The following is a 27,139-nucleotide window of genomic DNA, read 5'->3' as shown; positions in this document are numbered from 1 at the left end:
CAAAGCAGTACAAGATTGGTGTCGTAATTTAATAACATCGTTTAAAATGCTATTTAAGCGCAATATCTTGTACCTACAACAACACAAACACGATTGAATTCTTTGTACGTAAGGGTGCTATCTCACTCCGTTTCATGAGGAATTCATTTTTAAGTTGTTAAATCATTAATTATTTAGCGGATGAATAATTAATAAACAAATATAAAATATTCATTTACATTGGTTAATTAGTATTTTTATTTAAAAGGAAACCAATTTCCTTCTCCCAATGTAGTGATCAATTTATAGTAATTTTTTAGAAAGATTACATAATTATTTATAAACAAATTTCCTTCACATATTAATCACCAATTTTATAGATACAATGATAAGAATGTATCCGCTAATCACTTACTTTCCGATTAATAATAATATAATAATAACAATGGGATTAAACCTCCGTTTCTCAGACCACGTATATAACAGAGGCCACCCACATCATTATTTTTACTCCACCCACACCATTTTTAATATCTACAGCTAGTAATAATAATAATAATGGGGGTTTAACCTCCGTTTTTGTGACGCATGCCTAATCACAGAGGCCACCCACATCATTATTTGTTAATCTTTATTTAATCAATTACAAACATATACAATTTTGATGTGGGTGGAGTCGGTTACTTCGTTCTTATCCAAGCGACGACAATGTGATCAAATCTGCACTCCCATTAATTATAAATTGTTCACACTGCCGCTGCCTGGTTTCGAACCCGCAACCTAAGTCTAAATAATCCTACGTTCTAAAACTAACGCTTTAGACCGCTCGGCCATTTAGACTCTTTATGTATGTAGATTACAGAGCATGGGATTTCTGGAATTCAATCCAAAATTATACCAGCTATGGGTCATAGGTAGTATCAAGATCTTCTTATAGGTATACCATAGGAACAGATAGTTAAAGGAAGTATTTATCAAAAGCAGTGAGGTCAAATCTGATATGTACTCCTTCAAAAGTTATACTTGTGTTGAGGAAATTAAAATTTTTGACATGACCTATAGGCAGCTTTAAATTCCCATCCGGCTATCTGGTTTATAAAAAACGGCCATTTGCCGCTTTAAAGGTTCGAATTTTTACTCGACTCGTAAGACTTTCATCTATCATGAGAAAATTTGCATTGCCTGAATGGCAAGGAAAAACCAAGGATAGAAGCTATCCTTTGGTATACTAACATTTGGAAAAACTATATACGGACGTTTGGATTTTATTTCATTCATCAAGAATTCGAACAAAGAGAAATGACTTGAGAAAGGCGAATTTCGTACGTTGACAAAACAGACTCTCATCTTTTTTCTCCAACCTTATAAGTTTCAAGTTTAAATATTGCGTTAGATAATTCAATTTTACAAAGATATTTGAATTTCTAGATTGATACCCGCCGCTTCACTAAAAACCACCGCTTTATAGCTTCCATCCTCTCTTTATATACACAGTTTTCAATTTTGTTAAATGTAAAATAGTCATACCTAAGTCATTGAGTATATCAGAATAGTTTACCATGATTTGTTTGACATTTACTATGTTAAATTAAAAATAAATTTTTTTATTTTTTTTAAATACATATTTGTAAATTATAGTTCATGTGTTATTCTGATATATCAGCTATATTGCTGTACAGTTTCATTAAAAACCATTTGCTAGTTTTATCGTGAAATCGTAACAAACAAACAAACAAACAAATAAAAATGCTTACTTGCAGATTTATAATATATAGGGATAGGGATTATCAAAGAACTGAATATTGTTTACTTATATGCATACGAATGGCTAGTCACTCAATGTCCGCGGCCGGTTGTTTTTATTATACATCCATGACAATCTTATACAAATTTCCAACTTTTTATTTATCGCTACAATATCTTTTGGGCTGAACTGAAAGACTAACCGTCTAGATTGATTTCTATGTTATGTTAATTTTAAAAGATTATCAATTGATCAACTATGTTACTTTTCTTGATAAATATTTTTGGAATTTTTTAAAGGTGATTTTTGTAAATAAATTAAAACAAAATTCATAAATAAATAAAACAATACAAAGTGAAGTGCACACAAATGGGGCATTTTTTAAAAAACCTGTTGTTCAGTGCTGCGTTAACAAACAAAAATGTTTCAATAATAAAAACCCAAATAAAAAAATCATGAACATGCAATTATAATATAAAAGTTCCCCCACACAGACAAAAACAAAAAGTGTTTCCACAATGTTAGCTTGTGTTTGTCAACCAACTGAAACATCTCGATTATTATTTGAGCCACCAACAGGACGCACAGTACCAGGTACCGTGGTTCCTGCATCACAATTACTTACAAAAACCACCGCTGCTTCGTCTGGATCAAATAACAATCGACAAACAATACCAATACATTCAAAAATCAACAAAGTAACAACAAAAATAGTCACACGTGAAATAAAATACGATGATAGTAGTACATCGTCGTCGTCAACAAAATCTGAATGTTCAACCACGTCGTCACCGGTTGGTGGTAAAAAACAATACCGTAGTAACAAGAGCATCACAATACAGGATACGAATAAGCATAATGGGAAACATCTTACAATTATTAATGATGCTAATGCAGTAAGGTAAGTTAAAAAACAGTATAAGATTGGAAAATTTTAGGTAGACTATCAAATCATGGAAAAACAAGGTTGTTTTTGTCAAAGTAAGAATTTTAAGTTTTCTAAAATAAGTACTTAAGTGAGTACTATTTTTTTAAACAAAAAGGCCTATTAGGCCTTTGCCAAGATATCGATTGCAGTATATCTTTTGTTAAAATTTGAAAACGTGCGAGAAAAGATGACAAGATCAGAAATAAAAATAAAAATCGATTCATAAACATTAAAGATAAAAGCAATTAAATAATTTTTTCTATTTTATTCTTGCAAAACAACTTTTAATGTGTAGTCTCTATGGAAATTGCAAGGTTATGACGTCACCAAGTGTTATTCACCTTTTTTTCTATTTGTACATTCAAATCCTTCATATTTTAAGTTATTGATGTCATCCAAAAATTGATTTAACACGACAGTTTGGAACGTCTTTTGAAGCAATGAAAAAGTTTAGAACAAAGGTCCATTGGGTGAAAGAATATGCTTTCAATTTTTACTTTTACTTTTAGTAGATAAAATTACTAGTTATGGAATTAAAATGCATACTCTTATTTTCGGTGTCTGATTTTATACACTGTATCCAAAGGGGTTGAAACGTTTAAATAACTTATAACAGAATAACATCTTGCTTTGAAAGTCGAAAAATTCCATGCAATTTTTTTGAAGAAGCTATCGAATGATGCCAAAGTAGGTTGTGCAATTTATGTCCTGGTCTATGCAGGAGCACCTTTAAAATCTTAAACGATAACTGCAATTTTTAATTAGTTTCTCTAGATTTTAGAAAATAAAAGTTTTGATTTAAGATTATAACGCAAAATTTTTGACTGGATATCCGCAAGTACGACAAATCTCACTTTTTTATTGGTAGTTTAAATAGCCCAAAAACATTGTACATGGATCTATTTTGTATCCTAATACTCCAATAAACGAGGAGAAAAAAAGACGAAACCACTAAATTTTGATCTAAAAGTTATATGGTAGCTATTGGTGTTTTTGCCCAGGGGGTGGTAACCACCCCTTCTAGGGAGTAGAAATACAGATGTTGAAAAAGGCAACGGAAATCGATAAAGCGATGAAATGTAAGCAAAAACTAACATTTAAGTATATTTCGAAAGTAAATACTTTCCGATATACTTAAATGGCACTTTTTGCTTAGATTTCATTGCTCTATCGATTTCCGTTTTCCATTTTCAACATATATTTTTCTACCCCTAGAAAGGGTGGTTACCACTCCCTGGACAAAAACACTGCAAGGTACCATATAACTTTTGATCTAGAGGGTGAACAAAGTTTAATCCCAAATTTTCAGATAAATCGGAGCTAAAGGAAAGAATTTAGAGGTTTAAGCCGTGTTACTGGAGTATAAATAGCAGGGTACTACCACCTACCGCTCATTCTAGAAAGTTCAGATTATTTTGATTAATACAAACTTACTATTCCATGGAACTTCGTTAGTCTACCTACAAATTTTTCAAACAAATACTTACCTTGCTTCATTATGTTAGTAAAAGCAACAACGGTATCATTGGAGATCTACAAAATATTGTAACAAAAGTTGAGAACACAACATCACAATATTTGACGACAACACGAAGTGAAGATATTTCAAGAACAATATTAACCACCACCTCATCCCAACTAAGTGCTGATGTTAGTAATGAAATAGCTTCGTGTAGTAGTAGTAGCAGTAGCAGCATACCAACAGCCTCAACCTCGACTACTTCTTCTGTGTCAACATCGACTTGTGTGAAACAAGAGGTTCCCGTAAACATTATCAACATTAAAAAGGTATTGTATTACATACATGAAATATATTTTTGTGTACAGTTTTCAATGTTTTGGTTTTGTTAGAGTCACTTCAAATGTGCTATTATCTAGAAGTTTATTTTATAGAATTCAGTATAATTTATTTTCATCTCTTAATTTAGTATTGTAACCCTAGATCAATTTTTTTCAAAATGTTTATACTAGCTGTACCCTTTCACGTTTCGGTGTGGCACATTATGATTGCATGAAAATAGACGATAAGTTTAACAGCTTGTAAATTGTATAAAATTTGACAACCTCCCGCTAAAAGAGTTCAGATTGTTCATCTCCACTTCCATTCCACTCCCATATCCCCTTGCATCGGGGGTTATAGTTATGTAGGTAATGTACACGTCATGCTCTTTTATTCGATACCTTACTAGGGTATATTTGAAAATAATTGATTGTTCACCTCCACTTTCCCCTCTATAATCCACTGGCGTCGAAGCTAAAAATAGATAAAAACCATCCTCTAAGCGGGTTATATATCGTGCAAAAATTTGAGCTGAATCGATGCAGAACTTTTTGAGTATTTTGATACCCCACTCGAGGGTTTCGGTTTAATTTTTTTATTTACGTATTACTATTTTTTAAACACCTATCTAAGGACACTTCCGTTTTTAGGACGAATATAACGATAACTTAATTGTTGAAATCCATCCAGCCGTTTGAAACAAACGAGATAATAAAGAAATTTACAAACATATTAGATACGCACGAATAATAACCACTCCTTGGCACTCGAGTAAAAATACATAGCTATAAATGAAAATGATTGAAAAATGTTTTTGTGCGTATTGTGCAGTCAATAACTTTCCGGCAAAATTCGTCAACAAACTCGAAAATCGAAAAACTTATTACAATTATGATACCCTTATAAGCACTCGAGTCACGATATTAAAAATTTTTAGCATTGTATGGTCTTCATTCAAAAAATTATAAAAAATAAATTGGATAATAATTTGCCCTTCTAAAAGTTTTATCCTTCGGCAAAAAGCAGTGATTATTTTGATTATAACTTGAAAGAACAAGCTTTTCAAATGAGCCGAGAGTACAATAAATTCGATCACTTTTAGCTGAAAAATAACTGAAATTTGGAAACTTTTTTTAATGATTTGCTTCAATTTGCTGTTTACACTTATATAGAGATTGTGTTGCATTCACTCAAGATTTTGAACTTATTATAATACAATCAATGATTTGTAATCACTCTGTATTGCTCTAAATAAATATAAAACATAATAAATCCCTATATATACGATATTATTTTCCACAAAGTTGTTATTTATATGATAAATATTAGCCACTCTAATACTAGAATAATATCTATTAAGCTTCATATATAAACTAAATTCTTGTTCCATTATAAATTTGTTGACCAAATAAGATTTAGTAGTAACAATATACTTTATTAATGGTAATTACGGAAAATTCTTATAACATTTAATATTATTATCGTATCGTATAAGTAAGCATTAAGTTAATCCCTTATTAAGGATGTACGAGCGTCAGGACAATTTTGGACAAAAGGCTTAGTTTTTTTTCATATGAAGTTGGCCTAGGTCTAAATCAATTCTGAAAATTTTAAGAGGAGGTTGTCCGATTGTTAATAATAAATGGCATTGGTCTTATGGGAAAACGGTAGATGGATGATGTGTTTTCATAGGTTTCTCCAAAACTAGCCGATGTAAATTTAAAAAAAAAAAATTAAATTAAAGTTAAAGGCTTAATGATTTTTTTTTAAAAATTCAATCCGCTGTGCCCGACTAATTAAGGATGTATGAGCACGGTAGTGGGGGCACAAATTTAAAAAATAAATATATATTCAATTTTGATGATGAATTATTTTATAGCTTGACAATTTAAGACGAAAAGTAAGAATACAATTTTTTGATATCTAGAGTAATTGAAAATTTTGTTAAATTATTTAGCTTTCAATATTTCGCAAACCAAGGCAAATATCGAAAAATTGTATTCTTATTCTTCGTCTACATTCATAAAGTTATAATAATATAATATAGTTATTAATAATATAAAGCTTGGCGCTCTTACTACCTTAAAGAAAAAAAAAAATTTTTTTTGTATAATGATCTGTCGTTAAACCTGCCAACCATTAATATATAATTGAATAATGGTTTATTATTTTGTGGACTTGGAATTTTAGAACCCTGTACGTTTGTCAAACAATGTTAGGTAATCTATACCTTTGTTAAGGAAATTTCATGCTTAATGTTTTTTTATTATTATTATTTATTTATTTATTTAAAGTCGTTTTTTAACATCGAGGTCATTGAAATTTACGAGATAATTAACCTACTCTGATATTAATCGATTAATAAAAAATACATTCTTCAAAATAAAATTCATCCAATTAAACACTGCTTAAACAAAGGTTTGTTTTATCATTGTATGAAGGAGTGACCTCAATGCAAAATCACTGCAAAAAAAAATCTAATACAACATATCAACAACTCCATAGAGAACTCCATGGCCCAATATCTAAGCTTAAAAAAATACTTCTCTACCTGTAAATTTTAAAACAATTATAATTTTATTTTTTTATGGTACAGTTAAATTCTCTAAAAGCTCAAAATGAAAATTCATTGAATTATTGTTAAAATTGAAGATGGTTTCAGTATTTATATAAATTTTGATCCCGTATTATTATTTAATTTAAAGTTTCATAATTTATTTTGAAAACTTAAAACTATACCTACCTAAAATGGTAAAACATAAATTATTACCGCATCACTTCATTTCAATAATATTAAATTTCAAAGACATTGTGTTGTATTATTGAAACTTTTTGATAAAAAAATATAATATAAACGTGAATAAATATTAACTTAATATCATCATAATCATCTTTTTTAAGTTTTTTATTTTTACTATTAAAAATTTTATTTATTAAATTATATTTATTGAATGTCTCATACTTTTCTCATGTTAAAAAAATAACTTTCATTGACGTTTATTATTTCTGTTGCGGTTAAACAGTTATACTTAATCATGAAAATAGGATATCAATGCATGTGTTATACAAAATGTCTCTAAAAGTTCTGTCTAACGCTCTGGTTCTGTTGGTACTAGGGTACAGTTCAAAGTCAATTTAGATAAATTTGACAACTTAGAACTGCGTCGCTTATATCTAGACGGTCCTAAAGTTGTAACTTAATTCTAATCACGAAATAGCATTTTTCTAAAATTTAGTACGTTGACATTGTTTTATAGGCTAAAGAAGCCCATAAATTTATAAAAGTGAGATTTTTGCTGAAAGCTTAGATCAAATTTTACATCTAAGATATGAGCCTATTCATTTAATATATTTGTTTGAATTTTTTTTTTCAAATAATTTATTTTTCAAGTTTTAAGCATATGTCTAGTTGACATAAAAACTGCCTATACAAGTGAGAATAGCACAAAACAATAACAATAATTTTTTTATGTACATTGAACCATTATTGCTTTTAAAATACCAAATAAAATGTTAATTTTTATTTTTTTGTTTCAGGTAAGTTCAAAAATTAATATCCAAATTAATTCCACAAAAACAAAAAAACTGTATGCGGTAAGAAATTTTTTCCCTATAAGTTTAGGAAAAAACGATTTTGTTTCAAACTGTAGAGATTATATACGTACGCTTGTAACCGACAAAAAAAAGGGTTGAAATATTCCCCCTATGCAAAAGTTAAGATAAACTTGCAAGCAAAAAAAATACAAATTACATACTAAAAAAGCCGCTTTACGTCGCCTTCCAGTCGCCGTTTGTAATAGTACTCAACCGCTGTTTATATCAGTTTCCAGTCGCCGTTTGTACTAGTTTGTACTAAGTATTTTCTAGAAAACTTTTATTTGTTTTTTTCAATTTTTCAGACATACTACTCTTGAAGCTACCTAAAATTTTCATGTCTCTCTATCACTTATATTTTTATAGAAAATGGACATCAAGGTTTTGCCCTAATTTGCCTTCTCACGAGAAAACAATGATGTTTACGAAAAATTGTTTCAAACAAAATTTGTTTATTTTTTTTATAAGAAACACTTAAACACTTAGAACAAAAGTTTAAATGTAAAAATTTTTTTAGACTTTTGTTCTATCTCTAACGGTTTAACATACCAAAAACTCAAAATTTTAACATTTCTGAAAACCGTGCAAATTTTTCAAGCATCATATCTCAAAAACTATTATACATACGCAGCTGTGGTATACTTTCAAAATAATACAACTAATGTCAAAAGCTCATAGGTTTTGAACTAAACTGCAACAACTGAAAAAAGCTCGAAAATTTTGCAATTTTCACGGATTACATACAAGTTTTTTTACTTGCAAAAAGTAGTTTCACAATCCCCTAACGGGTTCAAATAGAATAACAAAAAAAAACAGCTTTACATCGTGTTTTGCGATTTTAGTTGTTTTTTTTGTAAAATTTTCCTGGTGTATAAGCAATAACTACGCAAAATAGCTGAGAAACGATATGAAATAAATTCTACAACTATAATTTTTTTAACTTTTATGGCATGGACTTAAATGTAATTAAATTAAATAAATGTAGGCAATTTAATAAATATTCAAGAAAATTGATGTAGACATCGTGAAAAAATTATAATAGAAAATGTTACCTTATTTGGAAATATGAAAGAGAAGGCACTTGATAATTTAAAATATAATAAAATTTTATTTATAAGTTAACACGTTGGCATTACAGTAATTATTTTTTATGGTAAAACGCTCTATACTACGGAGGCTGGCGTCGAAAAATTATCTAATATAGTGCGAGGTGCGCGAGATAACCTTGTATACCTTTATGTGCTTCAATTCGAAATTACGAGTTTATTAAGCTGATATATGCTGCAGTTGTTTGTAATCTAATTTTACAAAGTTGAGACTTATAGTTTATATTTAATTTATCCAATGTTATCATGAAAACTTCACAAAAAAATTCGTCAATAATTTTAGTTTTAAGTTAATGATCTCTGGTCGCTCTATTGGTTAAAGCGTAACCAATTCCGTTCGCGGTATGATTACTAAAATTAATTTAAATAAAAGTTGTGATGGGCTGGTGTAGTGCATGGTATATGCATGCAGGAGGTGCACTAAGCCTCTGAAATTGAGGAGCTGATAAGTGAAATTATCAGCGGAAAGGTATAAAACACATAAATGGTATCACAATGGGCTCTATAGCCTAAGTGTGTCCTTCGCGGACAGCCAATATAACGTTACCTAACCTAACCTAATGAACTCTGATATCTATCTTTGACAGTCTGATCAGTATTAAGAGAGCTTATAAATGTTACACTATCTTGTGAACAATTCTTAAACTTATTTTTTTACAGGGTTTGATGTATGAATTTAAGGATTCAAAGATTGTAGAGATTAATTTTTAAAGACTTTATTGAGCTTGAATCTTTTTTGCACAATGTAAAAAGCCACCTTTTCTATCACATGGGTGATGTTCTCTAACTCTAAGTTTCATGTCTTGTTGTTAAACTCTTTTTCATTCATCATCATCCAACTGTGTTTTGATAAACATTTTGAATTTCATATAATATTATTTATTTTTGAACGTGAGACTTCTATTTTATTGTCAATCAAATAGGATATTAAATATTTGAATGGTAATAAAAAAAACTTGAATAATTCTTTAAATATATATACACGTAAGTAAATATCTACGTACCCTATAGCACAAGTAAAAGAGAAATTGATTTTCTCTCACATCAAAAATTTTAAAAACTCGCTGATAATTTGGCTATGAGCAGTTAAAATGACGCAAATCCAACAACAAAGCTTACAGTAACTGAAAAAAATACAAGTGAAATTTACAAAATTTAAAAATCCCCTACAAATTTTCGGGTACGAAACCCTAAGCTGGCACTTGAAACGTATCTAAGAACACTTTCCATTAAATTACCTTTTTCCTTAGAGCCTTCTCCAAACTGAACCCATTTTGAAGATCATCACCTTTTTTTCAATTTTTTCGAGTACGGAACTCTAAACTCGCGCTTAAAACATAGCTAAAAACACTCCCCATTAAATTACCTTTCAAATCGACACAAAAAAAAATCCAAATCGGTTAATCCGTTTAGGCCCTAAGATGTCAGAGACAGACCCTCACACATAGCGGTCAAACTTATAACACCCCTTTATTTGGTTCAGGGGTTAATTATTCAAAGGTAATTGTGCCTGACTTACCTTAAATATACATTTTCTAGTTTCTAACAATTAACGAAGCTATGCTTGCTAAATTTTCAATTTTTACGATACATAATTTTTGTCATATAAGCTGATATGCGCCGAAGCCTCTTTATCAATTTTCCGCTTGTAACTCAATACATTCAATTTAAAATAATCAGATATCACTATAAATCACATCATATAACAGAGATAGACAATCAAATCTCTTTGTTATTTATATATTAGCGTTATAGTAATATACCACCTTATTTTCAATTAATTTTACGGTTTGCTAACCGAGAAAATACTCTATTTTCCATGGGAAATAATACTTTTCGTAGAAAGTAGCATAACTCAGCCACTTTTGATGCTAAATGTCAAATAAAAAATGAAAAAGCGCAGAATTAAGCAAGTTGGTAGTCGCAATCTGTTCTTTCAATTTTAATTTTCCGATTTTCTCAAAAAGCTCCAAGTTTGACGAGTAATTTTACATTTTTTTAATGAGTTATTTTTGGACTCAAAAATTGTATTTCTTGTACTAATTCGTATTTGACAAAAAAAAATGAAAAACCATTTCATTGTAAAAACTCCCAATCAATAAAAAAAAAGAAACAAAATTATTATAATATTGTGTAACCTTCTATGTAACCTTCAATTTCCATGTTTATACAGAGCTTCTCCATTTTAAATAAATTGATACTTAGGTACAAAAACACATTTGTCACATTATAGGATTGCCTTACCCAACTTACAAATATTGCACTTACCTAACTACAAATACTAAATTCAAAGTATCAAAACGTAACGTAAAAGTAACATTCACAGTAAAAGACCGTGTCAATTTTTAATCTCAATTCTTTTTATCCCTTATGTGAATGACGGGGCATCTTTTGCATTTGCAATTAAATGAAAAGGTATATTTTACGTATTGTAAAAAGCTGTGGTTTCCTGAGAGCTCTTAACCTTTCGTCATTGAGCAACATAGGTTATTTGTACCTTAGTTCTTAATTAAGCAACAGAGGTTAATTGTGCCCATCTGGTAAGCCGTTATAGATAGAACAAAAGTTAAATGTTAAAAATTTTCCTCCAAAAAAATTAACAACTTTAGTTTGGAACATTTGTTCGAAAACTTTGGTTGGTGCCCGTATTCTCCAAAACTATAAAAGGCAGGTAGTTGAAAATTTGTAGATTACTTCAATTAGCGACCTTCTAATTGAAAAGATTCTAGAAAAACGAAAAATATTATAGAAAATACTTTTGATAAATTTTCGAAAACCATGACAAATGGCTGCCGCAAGGCCTCTATAATAGTGTTGGTTTTTTTACACTTTTCGTATTATTAAAAATAATACAAGCACTGACATCCATCACTTTTTATACAGAGTATTTGAACAATTAGCTGAGTCAAATGTTTGTTTTCACTTAAATCTAGATTATTTCAAAACACACATAATGTTCAATTTTCAGAGTGTCATCCTGTACAATTATTTTCTATTAAACATCCCCTACTTTCTCGGTTAGTAAACGTATATCGAATATATCGACGATATGTATACTAAAAATATTTCAATAAAGACGATAAGTCTCTCAATATAACGTGTAATAGAGAGAAGAGACATAATGTATTTACACTTTAGTTCAAAAATATTGATCCTATTCGCACCGTGAGTTTTATTGGAGGTGTTTCCATGGTAACGATACACTACTTTAATTATAGAATTGTATGGATGCATATTAGTCTAAGATCCCAATTAGGATCGACCTTCACCCATCTGTTTACCGGATGAAAGTTATTTTTTATGAAATATAAAATGTTAACAAATATCCCTGCAATGGGTTGCCTATAAAAATGTGGTCCAGACTACTTTTAGTGAAAATATCAAGAGTAAAATTTTTAGAAATTTTTCACTGACTTGCATATCTTACGAATTTTGATCTACTCGAAAGTAAAAGCCATAAAGAATATGCAGCAGCTATGTTGTTTGCCTTTTTTCGTTCACTATTATCGCATTTATACAAGTTGAAAATAGTAATTACGTGCATCTGTTAATTCATTGACTCGCATATCTAAATAAAGATAATTTTGTTACAATTACGGTGGCATATGATTGGCCACAAAATATTGGTCAAAAATAATGTTTACAAGCTTTCCAAGTTTTGATATTTATATTAAAAATGGTCTGGACCATATTTTTTAAGGCAACCCGTTACAGGAATATTTGTTAATATTTTACATTTCATAAAAAATAACTTTCATTCGGTAAACAGATGGGTGAAGGTCGACCCTAATTCGGATCTTGTACTATATATAATTGTATGGATTAACAAATTTAAAGAAATATTTATGATAATTTACATTTGAAAAATAATATTTGTGCAATTTGATTTCTTATTTTCACAATTTTTAATGCATTTAGTTTAATTAATTAGTGTTTTTCAATAATTTTAATTTGACATTTTCTATAAGATTAACATGTAAAAAACTTCCAATTAGTCATAACAGCCTCCTTTATCGCTAAAATTTTTCTGGAAGAATTTTAAAATTTCACTGGAAGCGCTAGTATCGATTTTATTGTCCCTACCATGACGCACACAACGAATATATCGTTACCATCGTTAATATCAAGTCAATTTATTATATTTCTATGGGACTTACTCGGTTATTTTTTACTCTTAATTTATTTTTCGATCATTTATATGATAAAAAATTAGATTAAACATACACATTTATACAGTTATTTAAAGCAATAACTTCTTGGTAAGACATAGTAAATATTATGTGAATTGTATAAACAGTAATATTCATTAATATAAAATATACTTCTAACCATAGACAAAAATCTGATGTAGCCCCTACTGGCAACCCCATCTAATTATGAATTGGTACATTTCCCGGAAAATGGTCCATTATTCGTTGGCTCAAAATGAACTGAAAATAAATTGGCAGTACATTGTCGGTGTGGTACTGAAGTCGTGTGAGTGCGAACCCTGTAGTTCACACGACTAACTTCCCAGAAGGGGGGGAAACATAAAAAAAGGTCTTGTTAGCCTTCATAGATTATTCTTCGAACATGTACTACAGCTTATGTTGGAACGATCATTATCTCCATAGAAAAATGATGTGTTTTATCCAATTTTCAGATTCTGTTTATTCAGTTTTTTCCAGTTTTTTCATTACCATTAAAAAACGACTCAACTTATTCTGCTGAAAACTCTTTCAGTTCTTAAATACGCGATAAATCGTCGAATAAGCCTAGTCACGTGATAGTGTCATAACTGGTTCGCGAGATAATCAAGCCGAAATAATCCGAACGAACATACGCACATACGTACACACACATACACACACACACGCAGACATCACATTGAAAAGGTTCGATTCGGACATTGCGGACTTGAAACCGCGGAGATGTAAACCTGGATATTTTCAAAATCGGCCCCATTTCGTTAGCTTCCTCTGGGAAGTTAAAAATTGTAAGAGCGCCGCTTGAAATCTAGAGGATAGATGAATAATAAATAAGGCTAAAATTAATAATACTACTATTTATTTCTAGCCTCATCATACTGATTTTTTGTTAGTTCAAAAATATATACATTTGAATATACCTACATCCATACATATTAAAGCAGTGATATCATCTTGAATGTTATTTACGCAAACATAAGTGCGTGTGTAATTTAAAATACTTTCACAAATACTCTCCAGAATATATTTATTTCTATTTTTGTTCAAATATTGGCATAAATTGATTTTTTTTATTACCTGTAGTATCTTTTCACAAAAAAAAAAAAAAAGAAAAAAAAAACGATCGAGTAGCATTCAAATGTTTTTTTCTTATTAAATCTTTTTTTTAATTTCACAAAAAAATATTTGCTTTTGTTTTTGCTATCTGTATTACAAAATGATTTGTAAAAATTCAATAAAAATACGTTTTTATTTTGCAATTTAATAAAGAATGAAATTGAAAACTACAATTAAATTCAAATTCAGGGCTTTCCACAAAAAAAGTCTAAACTCACGGTCTAAAAATATACCGCTTCACTTAAATTTGAGATTTAAAAAAATCTCAAATTAACAAGTCCCAGAGTAATAAAATTAAGTGTCATTTTGAATAGGCGAATATGATTCGAATGAAACAGTTTTTATAGATGTTCTTCTAATACTGACTGCAACAATTAACCAAATAAAGAGTAACTAACGTTTATTAGGAGAATATGTTTCAAATTGAACTATTTTTGAAACATGTTCTCTTAATACTAATTTAAGGAACGGAGACGGGCTAGCCACAGATACCACAGGGGTCAAGCAGGTATGAGTGTATTTGGAGAATGCCGTTTTTCAATACTGTGTTTTATTGAGATTATTTTCATGTATGCCTAATACTACTCCAATTCTCCCTTACATGCTGTTCCAATTTATTCCAATTTACAAAATCAACAAAAATTTTATCCTTAAAAATCAAATTACAATTCAAAGAAAAGAAATGATTCAATTATAAAAAGTTATTATCATTACGTAAGTACTTCAAGTAGTTGGAAGCAAAATCGAGATACATTAATTTTATTGTGCAAATATAGATAATAAAAATTAATTTAACCATTCAAGTACATCGTTGGTTGTTGCTTAGTTGGCTTGCTAATTTTTATTTTTTTTTACATCATTCATTATATTATAAGTTTCTCGAAATGAGATATAAAAAAACATATAATAAGATAACGGTTAATTTGTGATATAATAAAAATCATATAATTCTCTTAACTATAAATAATAGCTTTTTAAGTACATTAAAATACGGGTAATTTTAGTTAAATGGCGATTATTAAAGGGTCGTACTGAGGTTTATTTTTTAATTCTTTGAATAAAATTTCCGTTAAATGCAAATATTAATCATATGCAACAAGATGTCTTAGAAAATTTCATAACAGTTATAAAATAAACTAGCTCAATTCCTGCGGCAATATTTTAGTGAGTAATTTACTTTCTTTTCATTTATAGGCAATTTTATTACAGATATGATATATAAATTACATAAAGAACAAAATTTAATTATAATATTATTTCTCTAGCCTTTTTTTTTCCGAAGCGGTACTCCTTAGACCGTGAGTGTATTTTCGTCTTTAGCCAGCACGATAAGCTTTAAAATGAGGGGAAAATCATGGAATTTGGTAAAGGAATAAGAAATATTCCAAGAAAACCGAAAAAAACAAACTAGAGAAATAATATATAAGATTTACCTTTAACAATGCCAACTTAATTCCAAAGACCTACTTTCTTTACAATCAAATTAGAGATTAGAGACATCAACATCAAGTTAATTTACTGAAAAACATTTAATTTCTTAAAATATTTCCCGAAGAGCGTAGACATAAAGATTTAGGTACTTTAACGTCCTACTTTAAGTGCATACTGATTGTTACACCCCTATACATTATTTTTCCCCTATTTTACAAATTTTGATCGAAAAAAGTATTTTCTTCTAACCTTAAAATAAAGATGTATACATTTCAAGCTTGAAAATCACACGCACAAAAACGTAACAAGATCTGACCATGACTAATAAGTAGTTAAAATAAGATTAGAATTTTCTCAATTCCTCTTAATTCTTAAATTATGGAGACGTATACGTTTTGATAATTTTTCACTTATCAATAAAAATATTTGTAGAAATAGTAGAGCTTTTATCAATCTCAACGGAAATCTCTTCGTGTTCTGTCTTCATAAGTGAACTATTTCTCAACAAAAGCTCATATTTATTTTTGAAATAACAAGTAAAAACAAACAATTGACTGAGTTAATTGTTGAAATACCATGTATAGACAGTATTGATTACGCATTCTTTTGTTTTCATACGTCATGTAACTAAAGAAAGGTAAACAAACAAACACATACAGATATTTACCTGTTCGTTATGAAAATACCTGTACTATGCACATACTATATAATGTTTATAAGCTAATTTGCGCCCTCACGGGTAAATCGTGATGTTTACGAAAAAATGTTTCAACCAATAGTTTTGTATTTTTTTATAAAGAACATTTTTTACATGTAATCTTTTGTTCTATCTCTAAGGGTTCTCTAACGGTTTACAAGATGGGTCCTACCTTTGTATATAATCTATACCGTGTAATTTTTTATTAGAACTTATAAATAACGCTTTCCGTATTAGGTGAAGTAACTTTCGGTTCACCATGAATTTATAATAATGATTTCCTGGCTTGTATTGTATATACACATACTTTTCATGAAATAGGTAAAATAAACACTCTTATTTATTTTTTTATTTCAATTATTATGTACACAAAAACTACAAATGTTTTATTATGTGTTGTTCGGTCGTAATAAGGTTGAGTTTTTTTTTTTTCTTTTTGTTATCATCAGTTACCAGATAAAAATAAATGTGAGTGAATTAGTAGTAATACTCTTAACTCGAATGAAAGACGTATAAAATGTGTGTAAATTCTATGTGTTCGTTCTTTGTCTTCGTCTTCGTCTACACTTCTTCAGTTGCTACCGAATAGATTTGTCAAAACAATTATGTTTATATATACTTAGTTACTACTTGACATGATTTGTGTTTTAAGCTCGCTATTAACAGAAAGAACAAATATATTCTGCTTAGCTATATACATTTTTTAAACATTTTATAATCCGGCTCGAAGGACCATAAATAAATGAATATCGTGCCACTCATATTAAGAAACATATCGATTTTTCACTTACTTTTTGTGAAAAATTTTATCTTTATTTGATATCTTATATTGTTATGGTATATATTCATAACACCAATGGGCAATATCTGTAAGCTGTAATCGACTAAATTTGATACAAAGCAAAAATGTAATTACTTGAAAAATATTATAAATTAATTCTAAACAAAAATATTTTTTTAAAAACTCGGCACGACGCAAACGGCTTACGTCATAATTCATTTTGTATAAGGTCGATCAGGTCAATAATTTTTTATGAATTCTGTCGAACAGGTTAAATAAGGTGCGTTGCAATGGATTATGCAATACATCCTCAGCATAATACTTGCAGATTCGACGCCCTGATCTGTTTTTTTCGAACTACCAGTATAATTGTGGACTAATCGTTTTTGACACTTAAGCGGTTAATGCTAATACTAATATTGTTTTTTACAAAAATTTCTACCTTTACTAAAGAGATATTTATCATAAAAAATGGATATATTCTGAAAAATATGTACACATTTTTTACGTAAGGTTGTTTAAAAATGAGTTTATGAAAATATTTGAGACTTAAGTTTCAAATTTTGAGGGTGAATTTTGTTACAACTTGAAAAAATTAGACGAAAATTAAAAGTAAAATTTTTCGATACATATATCTACCATAGTTTTTTAAATATTGGCCAAAAGATTTAGAGAAAATCTCTTATAGAAGAAATAACACACAAACGCCATTCATTACATCACTTTAAATGTATTTTATGGAAAAATTAGTGCCGCTTGGTATAATTTTCTTTGTACGAAAATATTTGTCATGTTTTTAGCTAATAATAAACATTAGTTTTCCAAATAAATCTTTAGAAAATTAGCCCTATTACATAATAAAGCATACTTTTAAAAACAATATATGTTAAAAACGCAAACTTTAACAGCTCAAACCTATAAATTTAACACCGTAAAGGATATCAAAAAATTTATATGCTATAAAAGGTATTAATGAGAATGCATAATGCATGCACGATCCTAAGAAAACGTGATTCTTAGGGAACATCCTTAAGTGAAATGCACAGACAATGATTGTCTTTAAAGATGATTTGGAAATAAATAATGCTAAATTAAAATGGAATTTATGTAAAACCATTATCAAATGTTCGCGCTCAATTTTCTTTATCTGAGGTAGATTATCATAAAAAAAATGAAAAATGATATTCTAATGTTGAAAAAAAAATTGGGTTATGCGACCACATCCTTCTTCTTAGACACCATAAAAAATATTTATTATACATAAATTAAAGAAGACACACTCTTTTATAATTGGATGATATAAGAAATAAAGAAAGAAAATTTATATAGATATGAAAGAAAACCACTCTCTAGGACATCTTTTTAAGACAAGCTCTAGTAAAAAGTAATACTCGACGAATATCCTACCGACTATAGATGGTCGGTCGACAATTGTTAAATTGTAACCTTCATACGATCTGAGGAAAGAAACTATAATACGCTTGTATCTACTCTGTGTCATAAAATACGTATGCATAAAAAATTTCAACCAAATTATGAAAATTGTAATTAGACAAGTGAAAAAAAACAATTGACTGAGTTAATTGTTGAAATTGTATAGACAGTGTTGATTACTCTATCACATTACACATATACCTGTCACACATGCATAACTGATATTCCCATATAATACATACTATACAATTTGCACATAATTTGCGCTCTCATGGGTAAATAATGATGTTTACGAAAAAAATTTTCAAACAAAATTTGTTTATTTGTTTATATAGGAACATTTTTTACATTGAAACTTTTTCTATCTCTAACGGTTTAAAGATAAGTCCTACGGACCCAACACCCAATTGACCTATGTTGGTCATTTACGAACTTGACCTCACTTTTTACGTCCAAAGCACGGTATAAAAATTCCTGCTTGACATCTCTTTTCGTTTTTGAGTAATCGTGTTGACAGACGGGCAGACAGACAGACAAGCAACCGGAAATGGACTAATTAGGTGATTTTATGAACTCCTATACCAAAATTTTGTTCATAGTATCAATATTTATAAAAATTAACAAACTTTTTTTTAAGCATTACAGAATTTTGAGAATATGCAAAAATATTTTACTTATCTGTCAATTTGTATTTTTTCTCCAAAAATTATGTTTTTTCATTAAAAAAAAAATGAGCTGTGAGAAGAAGAACTACTTTTACTCGGGATGTTATTTCCAAAAACTCTTCCAACTTCTAAGAAATTTCCAAGGAGAAATTTCCAATTATCGCAGAGGAATAGTCCCCACATTAATGGTAGAGTTCGTTGTATCCTTTTCTGGAGGTAATTATGATTACGAATTTGGCTATTGCGAAAATCTTTGAGATACTCTGTAATACTTAGGTACATATATCATACGACATTTTTCATTTCGTTTTTATTATTATCTTTGTTATTTTCTATTAACTTTAATCGTCTGTTTGAATCTCGTCTTTCATTTGTTATATGTATAAATGACATTCTAAAAAGTTCTTACGAAAATCCTAATAGTTTTTATATTATTTTAAAGCGATTTGAAATGTTTACTATTTTGTTATTTAGAATTCCTCTAAATTGTCTTCAAATATAGCAGTGCGGTGTCTTAAATAAACAAAAGATCTTTTCGAAAATTTTATCTGATAGGTGAATCTAAATTTTTCTTAAGTGTGAATCGGATAATCGTCTTTCTTGAATCTACATTTTTCAAATGAATCTACATTTTTAATCCTCATTTTGCAAACAAATTTGATTCTTTGGTTCGTTATAATAAGAACTAAACAATAAAGGGTTCGAGTCCTGGTTCGAGTGTATTTTTTTCAATTCTCTTTAATTAAGATTACTAGACAAGATATTTGTCAATTTAGTTTACGCGGTGTGTATCATATTAAAAACATTAATTATAATCGAGAGACCATGATGTAAATAAATATCGTATACATGATTAAAGTAAACAATAACAAAAAGTAATAATAAAACTCCCTATTTTTTTGTATAGGGGTAAATTCAACTCCAAAAATTCTGTATTTATTAAATTTTTTCTAAAAAGTGTATAAAAACCATAAAATTAAACTTTTAAATAAGTTTTCGTATAGTTTTGAGACTGACAAATCCAATCGCGTTTGAAATTTAAACAAATTTTTTAAAGGAAGCGATTAAATTAAATATAATCAATTACTTTTTGGAAGACGCTTTTATAAACTTTAAGGCATGTACAATTACATCTAAAAGGACTCATATTTATAAATATAATAGTTTTTTTTTTATATTCAAAAAGTGTTTTTTTGCAATTCTAAATGCGAAAGCCTTCTTCTATTTATAATATGATTTAGACTGAGAAAAAGAAGTCATAATGAAATTCTGACAAAGTGATCAGAGGAAATTGGCTTACAAAAATAATTAAAATTTTTTTTCATGTCTTAAGAAAGCTGAAAAACACATTATTTATAAATTATCTACTTTAAAAAAACCAAATACCTTTTTTGAAGTTTAAATCCTTAAAAAAGCATACAATTTTAAAGCGTTAAAGATTTTTGTTTCCATTGAATAAATTCCTCGGATGTTATTCTTATCGGAAGGTAACACAATGGACCCCTCTTTATGATTTATACGTTTTAAAAAGATGGATTTCTGTCAAACTCTATAATTTATTTAAGTGTTCAACATCCTGCTAAAAGGATACATTATTATTATAAACATATCTTTCCTGGGAAAAATTATTCGCATAAGTTATTCACAAAATATGTACATAATAGAAAATAATAATCATAATCATAGGAGTTTCGGTAAATATGCAATCTGCAGTATCCTCTGGGAAAATATATTTCAAAAGCTGCTAGGTCAATTGTCAGGTGAGGCAGATCTTATTTCAAAAGATGCTCGATATTTATTATATTTTTCGTAACATTAATAAAATAATGTCCATTCTGATTTGAAGAAATGTAAGTAATATGATTCAAAAAGAGTTTCATAACATTCGGTCGAACAGTTTCGAGTCAGGCGAGTTTCTTTTTTTTGTAATTTTTTGTGGATTGACATCGCACGAACAAAAACTGATATCGACTTCGTTGAGGTGTCGACCGAAGTGTAGTAATTTCGAGTCGGTCGAGTTTTTATTTATTTTTTATTTTTTTATTATTATTTATTATGCTGGAAAGTTATTCGTGTGGACCCTCAAGGGTCGCACCAGACCCAACCCATGGCTTGTTAAAATGATTAAATAGGCTAAGAATAATAGTGTGACAACAAACATACAGCGTTTACACCTATATAGAATAGAATCGTAGTTCAATAATCCGTATTGATAAACACAAGTAGCATTGATATTTGCAGTAAGTGGCCCAAAAGATTTTATACCATAAAGTATTGTAAATAACGCTATATTTATGGAGTATTATCTGATACTTTTTGAGTATTTGTCCCCATACCATACCAGCATTGTAATAAACGCCATGCATTTCTTACCGTGTAGTTATGTTTCAAGAATATCGGTTCAGTTTTGTGAATTTCACTTCTATTGATAAAATAAGAGTTGTCTTTTCAACGTGATTTTTTCATAGTAATTTTATAATTTTAATCCAATACATACATTATTATGAATAGGAAATAAGTTTTTGATCCATACGCCCAACACCCTACAACCCCCCACAATGCGGGTAAAAGTTAAATCTTTAGTGCTTTAATAATGTGTGTTGTATACAAGGCGGCTACCAAAAATGTCGGAAATACTCAAAATATTTTAGAATCAAAGACTTTCTTCAAAAAATTTTCTTCTGATCATTTTAGAAGAATATATCTCTTTTCTCTAAAGAGTATGCTGTGTTCGAAAAACATTTGTATGCGGTCACGATTTGTGACGCTATTTAATGTCAAGGAAACTTTATTTCAAGAAATATCTTATAAAACCATATAACCAACAGAAGAGTACTTTCGGTAGTGAAAAATAAATTATGGAATTTGAAAAGAGTTAAAATTTATGTAAAAATATACTTAAATATTCTGATTTCGAGTCATAAAAGCACATTTTTCTTTTATAATATTAAAATTAAAAATTGTAATTTTTAAACTGTATATCACGTGACCTAAAACGTGGACAAGCCCTGATGTGATGTCACATCGGTATGAATCATAGATCATCAGTTGGTTCAGTGTAGACAGCTGAGTATAATATATCTATAGATAATAAATATTTATATTTATTATAATTAGTTGTCTATGAATATATCTGTCAAAATTGGATGCCCGCGTTTTTGACAGTTTAAAAAAGGTTTAAAATTTAATTTTTAAGTTTTTGGCAAGAAAGCGTGTGTATTTTTCCGAAATTAATTTTGGTGACTTCTTATTAGCAAAATAGACATTTTGCAGTACTTTTTCCAATATAGTAGAAAACACAATTTCCTTTAATAAAAAGCAGGGTTGATCATTTTTTGTTATACAGCCTGTATAAAGAAAGCATGCGTGTATGTTGTTTAACTATGATAATAATGATGAAATCTAAACAATTCTGTTCTCTCTTTAAGCAAGAAGTTAATAATAAATTCTAACAAGGTATTATTTTCTACATTGTTTTATGTCAATACGTCACCGTATAACCATTTTATGCATACTTCTATCCTAAATTCGTTAACTGTGTTAGGAATTTGATTTGATGATTTGTATTACAGGATGATTGAATTGGGTTTTGACTTAACACATTTGTCAACAAATTTAAAGAGCTAATTGTTTTTAGGTATAAGTCACGGCAGAGGTAATTATAATACGGTATGCTCTTAGTTCGCGAACTTAATTTTACAGTTGCATTTGGGTATATAAAAAGGGTGAATCGTTTTCTTTCATATAATCAATCAGTCAATAAAAATGACTAGGCAACGTTTGCCAAACAGACTAGCACATCATTAATTAATGTTTTTACAAGTTATTCAAGTAAAATATGGTAGAAAACAAGTGAAAACAAGCAATTGACTGAGTTAATTGTTGAAATACCATGTGAAGACAGTGTTTATTAGGCAATCGTTTGTTTTTTTAACGTCATGTAAGTAAAAAAAGATAGCCACACCTAGGCAGCCACATAAACATATATGTCACATACATAATGATATACCCATATAATGTTTACCCTGACGGGTAAACAGTGATGTTTACAAAACAAAATTTCATTCAAAAGTTGTTTATTTTTTTATAAGGAACATTTTTTACATTTCAACTTTTGTTCTATCTCTAACGATTTACAAGATATGTCCCACGGACCCAAGACCCAATTAACCTATGTTGCACATTTACGATCTTGACCTTTCTTTTTATGTCCTAAGCACGCTATAAAAAGCTTGACATCTCTTTTCGTTTTCGAGTTATCATGGCGGACAGACGGACAGGCGGACAATTGGAAAGAGACTAATTAGATGATTTTATGAACGCTTATACCAAAATCTTGTTCGTAGCATCAATATTTTTAACCGTTACAAATTTAGGACTAAACTTAGCATACCTATATATATTTCATATCATGGTATAAAAACGTGAAAATGATAGTGATTGAAAATTTGGCCTATTTTACCATTGCCTGGAAACGAAGTTTGTTTAATCAAAAAGAAAATTTTAATGTGAAATAAAATTTTGAAATCAGTAAAGTTTGTGTAGAATCCTTTTTGTGAATCTCTACACTTGACACTAAATTTGAAAACAGTACTTAAACAAGTGAAAACATACAATTGACTGAGTTAATTGTTGAAATACCATGTATAGACAGTATTGATAACTCTGTCACATTACACATACATACATGTCACACATATATAACTGATATTTCCATATAATACATATTATACAATTTGCGCATAATTTGCGCTCTCACGGGTAAACAGTGATGTTTACGAAAAAATGTTTCAAACAAAAGTTGTTTATTTTTAAGGAACATGTTTTTATGAGGAACATTTTTTATATTTAAACTTTTGTTCTATCTCTAACGGCTTGCAAAATGGGTCCTACGGACCCAAGACCCAATTGACCTATGTTGCTCATTTATTATAGCTCACGCTATAAAAATTTCAGCTTGATACCTCTTTTCGTTTTTGAGTAATCCTGATGACAGACGACAGACAGACAGACAACCGGAAATGGACTAATTAGGCGATTTTATGAACACCTATACCAAAATTTTGTTCATAGTATCAATATTTTTAAGCGTTACAAACTTGGGACTAAACTTAGTATACCTTGGTATATTTCAGATACATGGTATAAAAAAATTAAATTTATACCTACCTTCTAATATAAATATTATCGTGCAGTCCGCCACCAAATTAGCAAAGAGTAACATTCACTAGCTAATTCTTACTGATGATGACTACTTGGTAGTCGAAAATACGTATTTTAAAAATACAAAAAACTGATCTAGGAATTGGGGCAAAAATCGAAATTTATTATACCTACCTTCTAATCTATCTTGTAAGATCAAATCATTTTAAATACATGCAAAACAATAGCTCTGGAAAACAAAGAGTGCTTGGTTTTAATGAAAATCCACATTATAAATGTAGATAATATTTTGAACTTTAATAATTTTATTATGAACGACAATACGACACGGAGCTGGAGAGAGAAGATACTTTAAAGTAAGAAACAAGGTTAAATTTTATTTATTGTTTAATAACGTGTTTATTAACCCAGTTTATAGCTTCGTAAAATGTTATGTTTTTCCTGAAATTATCCTTTTATACGACTGTTCCTTTTAAAATGCCATTACTTTATCATGATGATATTATTTACCTATTTTTATTCTTTTGTTTCAGGTAAGTTACAACAATTTCAAAAACATAACTAAATAAATTCTACAAAGTAAAAAATGTCACGAGTAAGTTTTGAAATTTTTTCTCATGGATGTTAGAACGGGTGGTTTAAAAACTTCGATTTAATAAAAAAAACTAAAATGATGCATATATTGGAGTTATTTATATCCCGTGACGGTTCTACCTTAACTGCACTCGTGCATTGAACTACCAAATTTTAATAGATTTAGAAAAAACCCAAAATATTTAATATATCTAACTATCTGCCCGTTTATAAACGAAATGATAACGGTACAATTTAAGCTCTTTTCTAAAATATTAAGACTTTTTTTCGTTATTATTAATTAAGAAATTTTGTATTGCTAACAAAAATGTAATTTGAGTTTTTATTCGAAATATCTCACCGCTGCCTCACATTATTGGTCTTCTCATAATTCAAGGCGACTCTAACGAGTGTCTGAACCATCTCGAATGGCATTGTGTTTTATTTACAAACACTAGACTCGTCATAATGAAGCCACATACGAAAACTGTATCATTAGTCTGAAAAAGTAAGCCTAGCCCGTAAAGGTTAACTTTACCGATTGGGCTTTTATAGTCATATACACCACTTTTAAAACGTGCTCCTCTTTAGATGTGTATTCGCTTTCTAATTATTAATACACTGAAAAAAATTCTTAATACCAACCGATATGAGGTTGTCTCAACCTCATGGCGAGATCAAATATAGCGAAAGGTGCCACGAATGTGATACAACTACCGTACGTGGTTGAGTGGTGCAGTTGACAAAAACGCATGAGTTTCAAATATTGTTGTTTTGAAATGCATCATAGTTTTAAACAATCTTTTTTTGATTGGTTCTACCACTTATAAATATTATAACAAAATAGTGATGTGATTGTCACAACTACATGCAGGTAAAAAAATAAAAAGTTTATACCTGCTAATAGGTTTATTTAAAAAAAATCCTAAGTCTACTGCTTAAGGAACTGCGCTATCAATGATTGTTGCATATATATACCAAAAAATGGTATTTATTATAAAAATGGTCAATAAGTTTATTTCAAACTTTCTGTGAGTTAGTAGCAACAATGTTCATGTAGTTGGCTCAATCACATATGGACGAGACATGATAGATATGCGATCATTATAACCAAATCCTATATTTAAAGCAAACGCAAAGAAATTTTCTTTTAATTCATCGGTTCGCTTTATTTGCAAGATTATATATTCCAGCTAAGTACAATTTTATTTTCCATCAATAAAATGCATGACTTTTATCTAAAATCAATCTCTTTCATAGAAGTCACGATTTTATTTATTTAACTTCGGTGATTTTGTATCAATGAATTCATATTTAAAATTCAATCTTATACAAACATTTATAGCTGTACTTGTTCCAATCCTTAGGAAATTGTTTGAAAGTATTTTTACTTTATTTCAATATGAAACGGCCAACTTCGGTATGAGGTTGTCATTATTTTAATTTTTTTTCAGTGTTAAATTAAATTTCGTTTAATTAATTAACAATGACGATGAGACCTTACATGATCATGGTGAATCAAAAACGTTTCATTACAAATAATTGAAGAACTTTAAAAAAAATCGAAACAATTATTTTGTAAACCAAACGAACGAAAACCAGAACACAGTTTCTATGTCTGTGAACACATGTCTCTATAATATGTTATTTCTAATACGCTACTGATAATAGTGGCAGCTCGATCGTAGTCGATTTCTACAGAATAACTTGATTTAGTAAAATGTTATTTTGAATAATTATCAATTTATACATGTTTATTATCAATTCATATCACAACTAATGTTAAGATGTCAGGTATCTAACTTTAATTAAACCAATTTAGAACTAACAGCGTTCACATACATGCTACACTGGGAGACTTTTTAAATGAAACACTAAAATTATTTTTAGTGAGAGTACGATGTTTTGCGGTCTCAAACGGTGTTGATATTGTTTTCCGGGACAAAATACCCACCTAAAAA

At 29.1% G+C, this 27,139-nt stretch overlaps 1 protein-coding gene across 3 annotated transcripts in view; it reads left to right on the top strand.

Moving 5' to 3' along the window:
* LOC123293739 (apoptosis-stimulating of p53 protein 1-like) overlaps window positions 1-27,139 on the top strand; it is a 598,530-nt gene that overhangs the window by 509,802 nt on the left and 61,589 nt on the right. The window contains exons 1-2 of one of the 3 annotated variants that reach the window (XM_044874640.1): window positions 2,234-2,624; window positions 4,157-4,439. The exons of the other annotated variants lie outside the window; for them this stretch is intronic. Of the exons in view, the coding sequence (XP_044730575.1) occupies window positions 2,242-2,624; window positions 4,157-4,439 (666 nt within the window). The 5' untranslated portion in view covers window positions 2,234-2,241. Of the gene's footprint in view, window positions 1-2,233; window positions 2,625-4,156; window positions 4,440-27,139 lie in introns of those variants that run through there. 3 annotated transcript variants of the gene reach the window in all.

This window comes from Chrysoperla carnea, chromosome 2 (assembly GCF_905475395.1).
Source record: "Chrysoperla carnea chromosome 2, inChrCarn1.1, whole genome shotgun sequence".
NCBI lineage: Eukaryota > Metazoa > Arthropoda > Insecta > Neuroptera > Chrysopidae > Chrysoperla > Chrysoperla carnea.
Note: the sequence above shows the minus strand (reverse complement) of the source record. Positions and strands in the feature narration are given on the sequence as shown.